General features: G+C 50.8%; 1 protein-coding gene across 2 annotated transcripts in view; it reads left to right on the top strand.

Annotated features, from left to right (window-relative positions):
- Lhx2 (LIM homeobox 2) overlaps positions 1–14,790 on the top strand; it is a 27,691-nt gene extending 12,901 nt beyond the window's left edge. For both annotated transcript variants that reach the window (XM_036183705.1, XM_036183704.1), the window contains exons 2-5: positions 979–1,181; positions 2,091–2,494; positions 7,546–7,751; positions 14,106–14,790. In XM_036183705.1, the coding sequence (XP_036039598.1) occupies positions 982–1,181; positions 2,091–2,494; positions 7,546–7,751; positions 14,106–14,393 (1,098 nt within the window). In that variant the 5' untranslated portion in view covers positions 979–981 and the 3' untranslated portion in view covers positions 14,394–14,790. The remainder of the gene's footprint in view (positions 1–978; positions 1,182–2,090; positions 2,495–7,545; positions 7,752–14,105) is intronic.

Genomic DNA, 14,790 nt, shown 5'->3' with positions numbered 1-14,790 from the left:
CTCCCTAGCTCAGTTTCAGGGCCTTGAGATTTCTGGACTAGCAATTTTCGTTGATCGCGTCCCGGTGCTCCTAGCTGGCCAAATTTGGCCAGGCAATGGTTCGGAGTTCAGGCTCCGGCCTGGCTTCTGCGGAAGGAGACTCCATTAGGTTCTCGGTACCTGGCTCCGCCGTCCCGGCCCCAAATAGCCTCTCCCCCGGGCCAGACTAGTAGACGCTGCCTAGGCAGCGGCTGCAGAGTGACCTTTAGAGACCGAGGAGGTGGGAAGCCTGGCCCAAGCTTCTCCCTTCTAGAGCGAGAGCCACAACTCAGTGACCTCCCAATTTCCCCTGAGCAGTCCTTCTTTCTGGATAAACCCCCGCTCCTCAATTTGGTCAGGAAAAGATTCGGATTGGACCTGCCTTGCACCCTCTTGGAAGGTAGCCCTATATCCCACTTAACCTTCTCCCAAGACCCAGCTGGTGGTGTAGTAGAAGAGCCAGAAGTTGCTGGACCTGTCCTGACTGAACCTTTGGTTTAAGGATCCAGGGACTACTGAGGCTTGGGGCCAGGAACCCTGCTGCCTTTCTGAAGAGGAGTGTGACTTTTAATACTCACCTTACTTTACCCCTTAGCTCTTTACTGGAGCCCAGCGCTTTTAATAAACAGTTTGAGGAGTTCCCTTGGAGAGCTTTGGGGAAGAGGCCCTTTAGCCCAGTACTTAAAAGCTGCGGGGACATTCCAGGGGCAAGGGCACGAATAGGGAGTCCTAAAGCCTAAGAACAACTTAGAACTGGAAACTGAAGCTGAGCTCTGTAGCTTGGACCTTTAGCTGCTCTGATCCGGCCTGTTAGATGGAGAAAATGGGCTGTCCTTCCAAACTTCCCTGTAGGCGAATTTCAAGGCTAAACTGGGCCAAGGAAGGAGTTCAGGGCGATTTTCTTGGTGGGAGCACAGCTGTAGGCTGCCGCTTACAGTGTTCTACCTTCTCCTTCGGTAGACCATGCCATCCATCAGCAGTGACCGAGCCGCGTTGTGTGCTGGCTGTGGGGGCAAGATCTCTGACAGATACTACCTGCTGGCAGTGGACAAGCAGTGGCACATGCGCTGCCTCAAGTGCTGTGAATGTAAGCTCAACCTGGACTCAGAACTCACCTGCTTCAGCAAGGACGGCAGCATCTACTGTAAAGAAGACTACTACAGGTAGATTCCACCCAGACCCCGCGGCCTCGGCCTGAACCTCCTTCCATTCCCTTTTCTTCCGCTCCAGTAGAGGTTGCCTTACCCGAGACCCTCATTCTCCAAGCCAGCATCCACCAAATTTGGTAACAGCTTTCTACATTAGCAATTTTGGGCACTCTTGGAAAGAATCATGACGCACAGGAACAGAAAAGCTGAAGTGGCCCTCCTCTCTGAATTTAGGGTGCATAAAAACTCAGCTTGGGTGTGTGTGGGGGGGTCTTCACACTCCCTTCCCTTCTGAAGTTTCTTGACTCAACCAGAAGGGTTAGAAGGAAACACCCAAAAACTCTGGCAGCCTGGCTGATGTGAAACAACTTGAGGGAGAGACAGGATAGTGCAGCAGTCTGAGTCTTTAGGGGTGGGGGTGGCGAGAAAAGTTGGCCAGGGCTAAAGAGGGAGAACCAAGGCCCCTCTTCTCCCGCCAGCTGTAGAGTTAGGGTCTATTTATGTATTCTCTCTGTGTGTCTCCGTCTCTATGTCTCTTTCCCCATCTCTGTTTCTTCCAAATTACAGCGGTGTGTAGGATTCCCAGGTGCTGGTCTGGAGGGCAGGGGCAAAGGTTGAGGAAGGGGTAAGTGAGGGAGTTTCTCCCCATTCTAAGTAAAGTCTTTCCTAAGACTTGCTCAGATTCCGAGTAAAGTAGAATTTTTTTTGTGGGTGTGAAAATGGTCAAGGGAAACTATTTCAGATAGGGCCAGGCCTGGGTTAAAATCTAGTTCCCTCTCTACTAATCCTCTCAGTGAAGCCTAGGCTGTCCATCTTGAGGAGGGGATCCCCTCCCCAATGGCAGCAGCACCTGGAAGAGTACAGGGATATGGGGGGGTACCCAACCATTTGTCCCCACAGCCCCTCCCTCCATGGTCCCCACAGGCGGTTCTCTGTGCAGCGCTGCGCCCGCTGCCACCTGGGCATCTCGGCCTCAGAGATGGTGATGCGTGCTCGGGACTTGGTTTATCATCTTAATTGCTTCACATGCACCACGTGTAACAAGATGCTGACCACCGGCGACCACTTCGGCATGAAGGACAGCCTGGTCTATTGCCGCTTGCACTTCGAGGCACTGCTGCAGGGCGAATACCCAGCACACTTCAACCATGCCGACGTGGCGGCGGCAGCAGCGGCAGCCGCCGCGGCTAAGAGTGCAGGATTGGGCGCAGCCGGGGCTAACCCACTGGGTCTTCCCTACTACAACGGCGTGGGCACTGTGCAGAAAGGGAGGCCGAGAAAGCGCAAGAGTCCGGGACCCGGGGCGGATCTGGCAGCTTACAATGCCGGTGAGTGCAAGACTGTATGAAAGCCTTGGCCGCGTCGGGGAAGGATTTCAGTAAGTTGGCTTACAGCAGGTACTCTGGCCCCCGGCTTTCCAGGCCCTAAGCTCTAGGATGTCTGGTAGGAGGAACTTTAGCCCTCTGGTTTCTGGTCGGTTCTCCTTCGACTAAAGCGCTGGGTGAGAATGCAGTAGTTCGTTGGTGACCCAGGTGCAGGACCTTGTCGCTAGGAAATTGTATTTTGGAAACGCCTTTGGTTTGCCTAACGCGCTTTGCTGTGCAGAAAGTGCGCGGTAAGCCAGGCGGCGCCGACACCAAACAGTCTCAGAGTGGCAGCGCGGCTGAGGTAGGGAGACTACCAGAGCTAGGCTGTGAGGGTCCCAAGAGAAAAAGCTGGCTGTGGCCAAGGGCACCTTTGGGTTTGGCTTGCAGCCCGGTCATATGGAATGTCCCCAGGGCGGCAGGCTTAGAGCTGTTATACTAGCAAAGGCTATGGATCCTTCTGTCCAGCCGGATCCTGGGGCACAGGCAGGTCTCTGAGATTTCCCTGCCCCTCGTAGCAAGCAGCTCACGCCGCCGCCGCTGCTGAAGAAACAGGAGTAGGCGAGTCCTCACAGTGGGCTGCAGGGGTCTCCATTCGCAGCATTTCTTTGAAGTTCCGGCCTTTCCAGAGAGCTCAGTCGTACTCTCTCACCGTCCCGGCTCTGGACAGTGGTGGAGGTTCTAAGGCCCCACAACATCTGCCCAAGGTCCTCAGGGCCCGGGAAGGTTTAGAACTCGCCTGACTCCCGAACTAATTTATCTGCAGCTTTTTCCCTCTTAAGTTTGTAACAACAAATCGGATGCTGAGATCTCTTTTCTTCCTCCTTTTCCCTCTAGTCTGAATCACAAGATGGGGAGGAGTGCAAAACCAAATCAAACCCCAGGCTGGAGAGAGCCTGCGGTGGGGAAGGAAGAAGTCCGGGCCCTTAGGATTTTAAATAGTCTGAACTGCTTAGGGAAGGAAGGGACAAGTGAAGTAGGTCCTTTTTCCGTTCCAACGAAATTGCTGGATAGAGGGTACTGGGACCGATTAGGGAGGGGGAAATCAACTCCCGGTTAGAAAAGTGGTAAAGTGGTGGTTGGTTCAGCGATGTAAAATTTGTCCAAAGTACTGCTATAGATGCCGTTTCTTTAGAGCTTACATCCCCAAAATAAAGAGTGGATCCGGCTCAGGCCGGTTTCTACACAAACCCAGCGGCCTCTATCAGGCGCGTCAGCTCCCCTAAGAAAGCGTGTGGGTCTGCTCCAGGGTACCTGATGTGTGGGTAGTAGTCTGATTTTTTTGGACACATAAGGTTAGCACCGGTTGTGATTGTGCAAAAAGAGTGAGAGGTTTAGAGATTCAATTTTGCTTTTTGTTGCTCAGCCTTATCCTTCCCAGGAGGCAGCCGGAAGACGTGGCTGGTAGCCGGGCTACGGAGAGGCCCCTCGGCTAGCCTACATTTTTCTCTTTGGCCCCCACATTCTTTCCTGTCCGTCCCTTCCGTACTTTCTTTCTGCCTCTGTGTTTCTCGGTTTGTCTGTTCCTCTTGTGTTTGTGGGCCTTGGCCCTCTTGGACTCTCAGTCCAGGGAGGAGCGGCACTCGGCCCACAGGCGGTGGCTGTGTGGCTCACTTATTCGGGGCTCCCGGGACTAAGTTGGAAAGAGAGGGTAACTCTCTTTGCCTGCCGGGTCCAGCCAGGCTTCCCCAGATCTGTCTCTTGCCTCCTTCCTCTTCTCCAGGCGGGGAGGAGAGAAATGGCTGCAGCGTGCGCCGTGGGGCAACTGGGGCTGGAACGCGGGACTCGGTGGGTGAGGCTGTGGGCTGTTCGTGTGGAAGGGGAACGCATGCTTCTGGTTGCTTGTGTAAGCGCCCCGCACCCAGGGGCCAGACACACGGACACTTTGCAAACCCGCGCTCTGGGAGACTGTCTTGCCGAGGGAGGTGGAGCTGGGCGTTTTGTGGGAAGGGGCACAGCGGGAGTCCGGGGGCCCCCGAGGCCCTGGTAGGGCGACTTAGGCTTTGGTCAGCAGGATCGGAAAGTCCTTCCGGGGCGGGAGCCGCGGCCGCCCTCCTCCCTCAGTCCCTCTGGTCCTGGCGTGTTGCTCCCGCCTCAGAGGGGGTGTGGGGGGGGGGGACACAGATCTCCTCGAACCCGGAGCAAGGCTGCTGGTCGGCCGGGGCGCGCAATCCATGGCCAAAGCCCGCGAGGGGCCCCGGACGTGCACTTTGCGGCGCGGTTGGCGCACTAAGGCCGCTGGAGTCGAGAGCATATCCGTTGGTCGGCCCGGCCTCCCCAAGCCCCAGCTGTGTGTGGGGTGTGTGTGTGTGTGTGTGTGTGTGTGTGTGTGTGTCTAGCGGCGTAATTGTGTGGTGTGTGTGTGTGTGTGTGTGTGTGTGTGTGTCTAGCGGCGTAATTACTGATTTGATTCCAATCCATTATTTAGACAATTGAACCTACAGTCTCGTCTTTAGTAAAATGAGGCGAAGTCAGATTTGATTACAGGTTCAGTCCCAGCGACAAGAGCTCGAAACCCGATGGGTTAATAACAGATCACGAGTAAATTATTCATGATTTTACGAGCTCTTTAGCTCCATTGAATCGGCCTAATTGAGAGGAAGAAAAAGGGGGGGAGCCCTGGTTCTCCCCTCCTCTCAGCCCCTCGCTCCTCACCAGACCCGATCTTGGGGAATCCCTACACGGCCCCGGGCTTTAGGGGTGCGAGTGAGGGGGGTCGGAGCACCAGCGCCTCCTCTGCGGTCTTGGCTCTTACAGTTCCAACCCCAGCGTACACCGCCTGCAGGGCCTTGGCCTGGCCACCTTGGTCCGTTCCTCAGCTCTTCCTAGCAGGCGCGACTTCCTAGCCAATGGCCGCTTGGAAAAGTCTTTTCCTTAGGGTCCTTGTCTCCTTGAACCCCAAGATTAGTTCTGTCACCACATATCCCACTTATTTCCGGGACTCCCCATTCACGGCCCCCACGCCCCCCCCCCAGTCGCCACTGCTTTTTCCTCTACCTCCCTACTCCTTTCCCTTGGCTCTGTCCATCTTGCCCCCTCCCCCTTCCATTCTCTAGCTTTCTACCTCTGTCTCTCTGCGCTCTCTCTCCTTTCGATACCACCTTCCCCCACAGTAGGCCGTGCTCAGGGCACCTCCCTTGGGCCTACAGGGCGCCAGGGTCCCCACGGAGCTCATTAACAGCAGTGAGGCCCAGGTGGGGGCTGGGTAGAGGGATGATCCCAGAGATTCCCCACGGGGGAGGCCTGCCCCACCCCGGCAGAACTGAGGACTTGGAGAAAGAAGAGGTTCCATTCCCTGAGGGGGTTTAGTGCTGCTAGCTAGCGGGAGTCACGGTCTGATCCCTTTTAAATTCTTCACTCTTGTTCTGAGTGGGAACACTGGTTGGAGAAGGAAGGGGCATCGGATGCTTTGGTACACATGGATACAAACCCCCGATATAGTGTCGCCCCTGGCTTACAGCTTCAAACTTAGAAGTTAGACCCAAATAGTCTGAGTTTTTCAGAGGCAGTGGCATTTGGGGCAAGGGGAGAGGGAGGTCCCCGGAGAGTGTGTCTTAGGTCGTGTTGTCAGGATAGCTACTTAATTCTGAATTTTGGGCAAAATATTAGAAATGTTCCGAGCAGCATATAAACCTTAGATAAAATTTTATGATATTTTGGTCCCCTGCAATCTTTGGGACATAGGATAATCAAAAACTATCTTTTGTTTATCAGAAATTCAAATCTAACTGGGCACTATTTACATTTATTTGCTAATTTTGACACCTCTATTCTAGGCATGCACTATGGTGAAAGATACCTTCCTGGTTTCTTAAGGAGGGTGACTTGGGATGAAATAGGAGTTACTGAGGGATCCTGTATGTGCTGAGTAGTTACTGATGCTCAAAGTTTCTAACCCCTTCCCAACCAAGAGCCCTCCCCAGGCCCCAGTAAAACCCCTCGGGATGGGGCAGGCTCCCCTGGAAGTGTTCACTCAGGAAATGGGGCGGGGACTCCAGTGTCGACTCTTGGCTCGGCCTTCACTAGTGTGTGAGCGACTCCCTTGCCTTGCCTTCAGTTTTCTCACGTCCAAAATGGGGACAGTGACATGTAGAAAGCCAGAGTGTAAGGTGTGCATCTAATGTGTGTTGCTCTCCTTCTTCAGCTCCTTCCCCTTCCAGTAAGAGTCTACCTCCTGTGCTCTCCCTGAGGTGGCCAAACTTCTACTAACTCCCTTGAACCCCATCTGCTTCTACAAAACTGGTAACAGCCTGCAGGACAGTGCTGAAGATTAAATTAGAAGATGCAGTTCTAACAGTAGCAGTGTTGGGGGCCCAGAGCCACACAGTCCTTTGGGGAGGAAGAGTTGATGGAAGCTGTCAGTCAGCAACTTCTGGGTGCTAGTGCCCTTTAGTGCTAAGGGTTTTCCTTAGTGGGTGCTTGGGAAACAAGAGCGCAGGTCTGTAACAAACCTATCAGAGGCTCAGAGACTGTGGGCTTCCTTTTGTGAGCCACAGTCTCAACAGCTGTGAGAAGAGTGGCTTTAAGTGCCAGCAGCTGTGCCTTTGCAAAGACAGCCTTTTAGGGGCCAGCAAGCCAGCTCAGTGGGTCAAGGGGCTTGCTGCCAATTCTGTAGAACCCAAGTTCAACCCCGAGAACCCCCCCAACACACAAAATAAATACACATGAAAGAGAAAGAGAAAGCCTTTAAGTGCAGCATATGAAATCCCAAAAGCTATCAACAAGTCTCCACTGATGTCCTTCCCATTACTCTTGCAACAGGATGGTTTCTGAGTGTTTTGTTTTCCAAGAACTGTGTTTGAATCCACTGTTTTCCAGGCAGGTCATATTTTCAGAGAGCTTCATTTTCTCCATATTGAAAATGGGGACATTTTCCCCATTTAACGTTGTATGGGCACACAACTGGGTTCCCAGACTAGATGTATTTGTCAGTGATCGGTGAGGGTGTGGACTCAGAACTGGAGGACCAGGCAGAGTCAGGAAATTCACCTGTGGCTTCTGCGCCCCTTTCCTAGCGTTGAGCTGTAACGAGAACGATGCGGAACACCTGGATCGGGACCAGCCCTACCCTAGCAGCCAAAAGACGAAGCGCATGCGCACCTCCTTCAAGCACCACCAGCTTCGGACAATGAAGTCTTACTTTGCAATTAACCACAATCCCGATGCCAAGGACTTGAAGCAGCTCGCGCAGAAGACCGGTCTCACCAAGAGAGTTCTCCAGGTCAGCTGGGCCGGGGTGGGGGCCAGAGCCTGAGGCAGAGCCTCACACCCAGCAGGACTTTAGAAGAACCTTCTTCCTGTTTGCCTTCAGCCTTCTTTTTCTACCTTGGTAGTCTGTCTTAGAATGTCAACCTTTTTGCTTGCTGTCACATATTCCCTATTTTCATCCTCTTTTTTCTCTGTGTGGCCCTCTGTCTCCATACTTGATTTATTTGTTTATTTGTGATTGTAAACCATTCTTAGTCATCATCTATTACTCAAAGTTCTCGAACTTGCTCATGTTTTAAGAGTTTCAAGTATTTCCGATCAATCCAGAGCCCTCCTTTGTCTCCACCTACTACCTAAAAAGAGACGGTGGTTAGTGCCTCAAGTCGCTCCTCTCTTTCCTTTAGCCTCGGTTCATTCTTTTCTTTATTGGGTTTTCTTCTGGCAGCTCTAATTTGTCTTCTGGACTGTAGTTGTTGTTTGTTTGTTTGTTTTATGTTGTCTGTCTCTCAGACTTTCCAGGAAGCAAGATTTGGTGGTGGTGTGTATGCCTATAGACCTGCTGTGTGGAGTGGCTTGGCAACCGCCTTGGAGGATGGGGGGAAGCGACTTGGTGCTTGTGGGTCCAATGGAATTGGGCTTACGTAAGGGCACTTTTTTGATAGACAGGATTTGGAACTTTTGAGGGATCTCCACACCCCTAAAGATGCTGAGAACTCTAGCCTGGGGCCCAAACTTGTGGTGCCATGTTGGAACAACCAATTTCAAATTTTCTGCTCTTCTGAAATTCATCCCCAGAGCTAGCCAAATGTCTTAAGTCTCCTGAACCTCAGTTTATTCTATGTAAAATGCACACAAGAAGTTACCCACCCATGCCACAGGTGGGAGGTGCTGCTGAGGTGTTGTGGGTGACTACTGAATTAACATGCTCTATGCTCAGTGGATGCTAGCTAAAAATAACATTAAGTTGGTGATGTGATCAACTCTATGAACAGTCCTGGTTGTTAGACCTGTTTGTTTCCCCTGATACAAGGCAGAACACCACCCCCCCCCCCCCCCCCGCGCCAAGAGAGTTCAACCAAAACCCCAAACAAACAAAAATCTGAGAGACTATGTAACCTGAATGTGGTGTCTCAGTGAGGACAGGGCCTGGGATTGAAGTCCAGGCCACAGGGTTATCCACCCTTCAGCCTCAGGTCCTGGGATTGAAAGCCGAGAGGCTGACAAATCAGAAGGGCTGCATAGCTTAAGAGAGTTCAGTGAATCGGGCAGAAAGGAAAACAAAACTTGTGGGGTGGTGGTGGTGGTGGTGGGCTGTGCTTGAGATTTGTGCTGTAGGAGCACAGATCTCAGAGATCTGCAGCTCATGACAGAGCCTAGAGCCCAGCACCCCTTCAGCTTCGGGCTCCAGGACTAGGTGATTATAGCAAGGGAGCTGCAGAAAGCTCAAAGGCATCCTGCTACTCTCCAAGTCCTCCCACTGTTTGGGCTTGGGCCTTTTGTTCCCAGCAGTCATGGTTCAAGTTCCTTTGATCATTTCCTTCAGACTTTTTGGTCTTGGGGCTAGGACAGGGGACCCTCCTTTCTGTTCCCTCTCCTTTAGTTCAGGGTCAGCCTGAACTGAGGACCCAAGACTTTTCTCTGGTTAGTAACTTCACTCTTTCCAGATTCTTTGTGGGGTAGTGGGAAAAAGGGGAGATCTGGAGTTCAGAAAAACATGGACTCAGAAAGATCCCCTGGTTTATTTCACCTGCTGTGTGTCTTGGACAAATCAGTTCCTTCTCTGAGCCATAGCTTTTTCATCTGTAAAAAGGTCACCAAGTAGGGAACATCTCTCTTCCAGCTGTCTAGACTAAATGGAAGTTCACAGTTCAGTCTTAATACAGAGGAGTCTGACATGCTGGCCTCTGGAGGCCAGAGGCAAGCTCCTTGGCTTAGGGACACGTGGAATCCACAGCTTAGCTGTCTCTTACTCCTACTCTATCTCCTGGCACTAGGTGCTGGGGCAACTGGATGAACTGGCCATGAAGCCATTCACCTGTTGGATACAGAAAGACAAGTTTCCCCTGAGTGTAATCAGTGTGTGTGTGGGGGGGCACCTTTGTTTCTTTGAGCCCTCTGGTTCCCATTTACAAAATGGTCATTGTCCTGTCTGGCATTGGACAACTTCAGGATAGAGGCAGACACACTGGGAGGGAGTTTCACAGGTGACTTGCCTTTAATCTTTTGTTTCATTTCTTACAGTCACAGGATCCACACTGGGATCTTGTACATGCTAGGCAAGTGCTCTACCGCTGAGCTATGAAGGAGAGGCCACCTCAGCCCAGAGAGGTGGAGAAATTCCCCAAAGCCTCACAGCAATTCAGTGACAGACTGAGGCTGCACTGAGAGCTCTTGAGTTCTATCCAGTGTTTGTTGGTTTTAGTTCCTTGAAGAAACCTTTTTTAAAAAGTTTACAAAATAATAGAACTACCATTCAAATCCATATGCCAAATATGGGAGCAGGGCCGCTGTGAAAACGCAGGCCAGCGATTCATCATTCTGAGGCTATGTGGCCAGGGTTAAGGATGGAGCTTGAAGGGATCCATCCACACCTTAGTTCTGCCTCTTCTGGCTGTGCCTTAGTCCCCTCACCTATAAACTAGCACTAATAGTTCAAGCCTACCTCACAGGATTATTACAAGGACCATGAGTGAAGACGGAGCACTTAGAGAGCTCTGCTCAGATAGTGTCTGGCTTTATTACAGAGTAAGAATGCCTACCATTATCATCTTCATGAATTGTAACACCAGAGGCTATAATCGGGTTGATATTTGTTTCCAAAGCAGGGTTTTTTTTTGTTTTTTGTTTTTTTGTTGTTGTTGTTGTTATTATTGTTGTTTTTGAGACATGCTCTAGTTCAGATTGGCCTTGAACATGATATATAGCTAGGATGACCTTGAACTCCTGGTCCCTCCTTCCTCTACCTGTAGGCATGTGATACCTCATCTTGTTTATACTGTGCTGGGGATCAAGCTAAGGTTTAATGTATGCTAGGCAAGTATTCTGTAGGTCCCCAGATTTTTGGGGTGTTCTTTCTTATTTTGTAGTTCAAGCTGGCTTGGTACTCACTCTATAGCCCCCAGACTGGCCTCATGGCAATCCTCTTTACTCAGCTTCCTGCATACTAAGAGGCTGTAATTCTTCACCCCTTCTCTTTTGTTGTAAGACATTTTCTTCAGAGCTTGGTGGAGTGGCTGTATCATGCTTCCCCAGCCTACCTGGTTGACACTGGATACAACCATTGATGTGCTAAAAAATGTCATGGTATCTTTGGGTATGAGGCTTCACCTTTTGGATTGATTCCTTAGTGTTCCAGGGTATTTGCTGGGGTTGTCCAGTGGGTCTCCTTTTGTCATCCAGGCTGTCCTGGAACTCATGATCTTGAAGTCCCCTTGCTTTTACCTCCCAAGCGCTGGGATTGCTGGCAGACACCATCACACCTGTCTCTCCCAGTCTTTATGATGAAAGCAATCCAGGGAAGGAGGTTAATGAGCAGAAAACAGCTCCTCCAACAGTTGGAGCCTGGACAAGGGCCACACACCACAATGGTGTATCATCACTCTCCTCGGACTTCTCAGCATCCATTCTGTGCCAGGCTGAGGCACTCATTCTCAGTGGTATTATTTGTGTCCCCAGAGTGTAACCCCAGAGCTACTGTGTGTAGAGTGGAGCTTAAGGCAGCTGACCAGCTAGGGCTCTGGCTTTAGGAAGATGGGTAGGTGGAACAGATCATTTATGTCCTACTCACAGCTGCCCTGAGATCCCAGCCCATCCAAACCATAAGAAGTCACAGAGATGTGGCCTGTTCCAACCCTCTTTCTGTACAAGAAGGAAACTGAGGCAGGCCCAGAGGAAAGGGACTAGTTGAAGTTCACGTGGGTGGTCAATGGCAGAGCCAGGTCTGGAATGCTTGTTCTACTGCCCAAGTTGCTTCATCCGTCCATCTGTCCATCCATCCATCCATCCATCCATCCATCCATCCATCCATCCATCCACTTGCTGTCCTATTCAGGGTCACATGGTAGGGAGAGCATGGACTTTTTTAGGGCAAACAGTCCTGCTTTCAATCAACTTAGCCACTGTATGATCATAGGTAAGTAACTTTTAAATCTATAAAATGGGACTAGTAATAGAAACCCCATGTCTGGCTTGTCTCAGGCTTTAACCAAGGAGGGTACAGGATGGCAAGGTGCTAACACAAGTCATGTTAGCATCATTATTTCTCATGTGAGCCCCAGCAGCAGCATTTAATCTTCATTTTCTCTGTCATAGACTTAGGGTTGGACAGGATCCCTGCCCTCAACATTCTTTGGGGAGGGGACTTTTTGAAATGCCTACAGTTGGATTTTGGTGAATCCCCACCCGGAGTAGCTAGGTTTAGAGTTGACTTTAGATTTCCATTGAGCAGATTCCTAGTGCCTGGGATCCTGTAAATCCAAGAAGGCAGCTGTGAAGATGGTGTCACTGTTTACACATGAGCTGTTGGGGCAACGCGCCTGGGAAATAGGGAGCAGGAGGCAGCTGAGGGCTTCCAGCCTTCCTAAGGTCCTGGATCCCCTGAGGATGAACAGTGAGCCCACTCCCAGGACCCAAAGGGCTCCACTCCAGCTCCTGCCCACATGTGCAGGCCAGGACAGTGGCTGGCCTTTCTCATTGCTTGACCTTCATGTGACTGTGAGGAAGTTTCTCTTAGGCCTGTCTCCATCCATTTATTCCCCAGTTTCCCCCTATACCACACGAACAGTCTCCCACTGAAGACTCTTGAGAGCCAGCAGGGCAGGACCTGTCTAGATGGGCAATGCTAAGGGTGGTCTTTGAAGCCTCACATTGATCTGCTAGCCCCCTTCCCCGCCAAAGGACGGATAAGCTTCCTTTAGGCAGACAGCTGAGAAATGTGCTTTCTCCTTGAGGGGAATCCCTTCTAGGGAGCCAGCTTGGTTCCCCACTTCATAGGAAACATCTCTCTCCTTCCTGCTAGACTGAGCTGCTGCCAATTGAGCCTGAATTGTGTCAGGATGTCTGAGGGGGCTTGAGGCCACAGGCTTCTTGCTGCTGGGGTGGTCCTGGGGGTGAAGTCAGGAGCTGGCTCATCCCACCCCTGCCAGAGACACTGGGAAGACAGGCAGAGGCAGACACATCTGGAAACACGCAACTGGACAGCCTGGAGCCTTCAGAACCCCCAAGGCCCTTTGTTTTATGGGGAAGCATCTGGCCAGGGGTTCTCTTATGCAGAAGGAAATGAAGGGGCCCTGCCTTTTGGACTTTATTCCTTTGGGAGGAATAACTACCCTAATCCCCAATAGTGGCCTGGATTTCCTGCAACTCCTCTTAAGCACGGCATGGGCTCCTGGGTACCTCAGGGTCTCTGCATTGCTATAGTCAGAGGGTCGGTGAGAATGTAGGTGAGTTTTGTGGGCATCTTTACTGACATGTACAGGTAGGGGTGTGTGTGTGTGTGTGTGTGTGTGTGTGTGTGTGTGTGTGTGAGAGAGAGGAGAGAGAGAGAGAGAGAGAGAGAGAGAGAGAGAGAGAGAGAGAGAGAGAGATGTACTCCAGAAAAAGTGAAAGTAAACCTTCAGTCTGTCTCCCTGGTATTTTCTGCACTCCAGGGCTTCTCCTGCTGAGAGCAAGTGGGGTTCTGGCTACCTTTTTCCTAGTTATTCACTGTTGTTTCATTTCCATGTTCTTCATGCCAGTCTAGTATTTATGAAGACTGACTTTGAAACACTTAAAAACATTGTACTCATATGAACCTGTGGAGCAGACTGTCCACCCCCAATCTTTCAACTTTATATGGCTCAGTCTGGTTTGTATTTTCAATGACAGATGGGACAAGAGCCATGTATTTAAAGAGTTTTCGTGGTTACATTGAAAACTACAAGGAAACTGATAAAATGAATTTTAGTATTATTGTTTAATCCACTATGTCCAAATTAGTTTATCTCAATATGAAATCAATAATCTTTTCCCTTTTTTCTTTGTTTCTTGCTTGCTTGCTTGCTTGCTAAGTCTTCAAGTCTCTTGCATGCTATCCTTTCTACACTGGCCACATTTGCGTGGTGGCATTTTAAGGTTTCAGTCTCAGTACCATGACAAGAGGCTCAGCTCAGAAATTTCCTGGCAGGAAGAGCGACCCAATCATAGCCACCAGGGAAAATAAAATTTAATTTTATTTTGCAAGCAGAAAATGTGGCCCGGACTTTCTAGACCTCGGGGATGGGGAGTGGGTGTGGTGGGTGGAGGGGGTTAGTAGAATTGAGCAGCCCAGGGTTGCTTTCCCAATCCCTCCTGCCTTCCCTAATCAGTCCTGCTCTGTGGGCCCACACAGGTCTGGTTTCAGAATGCCCGGGCCAAGTTCAGACGCAACCTTTTACGGCAGGAAAACACGGGCGTGGACAAGACATCAGATGCCACGCTGCAGACAGGGACGCCGTCGGGGCCCGCCTCGGAGCTGTCCAACGCCTCACTCAGCCCCTCCAGCACCCCCACCACCCTCACAGACTTGACTAGCCCCACCCTGCCGACTGTGACGTCAGTCTTAACTTCTGTGCCTGGCAACCTGGAGGGCCACGAGCCCCACAGCCCTTCACAAACGACTCTTACCAACCTTTTCTAATGAATCGCCACCCCCTTCTCCCCGAGGCCCCACAATTTCTTTAAAAAAGAAATTATCTCTAGTTGAATTCCAAGTGTATTTTAAAAATAGAGGCTTTGAGCAACTAACTAACCACGTTTTAGGATCTCGCCTGGAAACAGAGGGGAAAAAAGAATTGTGCATCGGGCTAACGCATCAGTGTGTGCTGAGGAATTACTTGGGAGATATATGTGCAACACAACATTTGTGTCCCTGTACAGTTTTGTGGACTGAGCAAGGAAAACAACAAATAATTTAAGTTGGCTGAGAGCTTCCGTATTTTCAAAGACTGCCACGTGCCTTAGGATACTGTTTTATCTCCATACTTTGGATGAATTGTTCGGGTTTTTTTTCCCCCTCTTTTTTCTCTCTGTATATT

Source organism: Onychomys torridus, chromosome 4 (genome assembly GCF_903995425.1).
Source record: "Onychomys torridus chromosome 4, mOncTor1.1, whole genome shotgun sequence".
NCBI lineage: Eukaryota > Metazoa > Chordata > Mammalia > Rodentia > Cricetidae > Onychomys > Onychomys torridus.
Note: the sequence above shows the minus strand (reverse complement) of the source record. Positions and strands in the feature narration are given on the sequence as shown.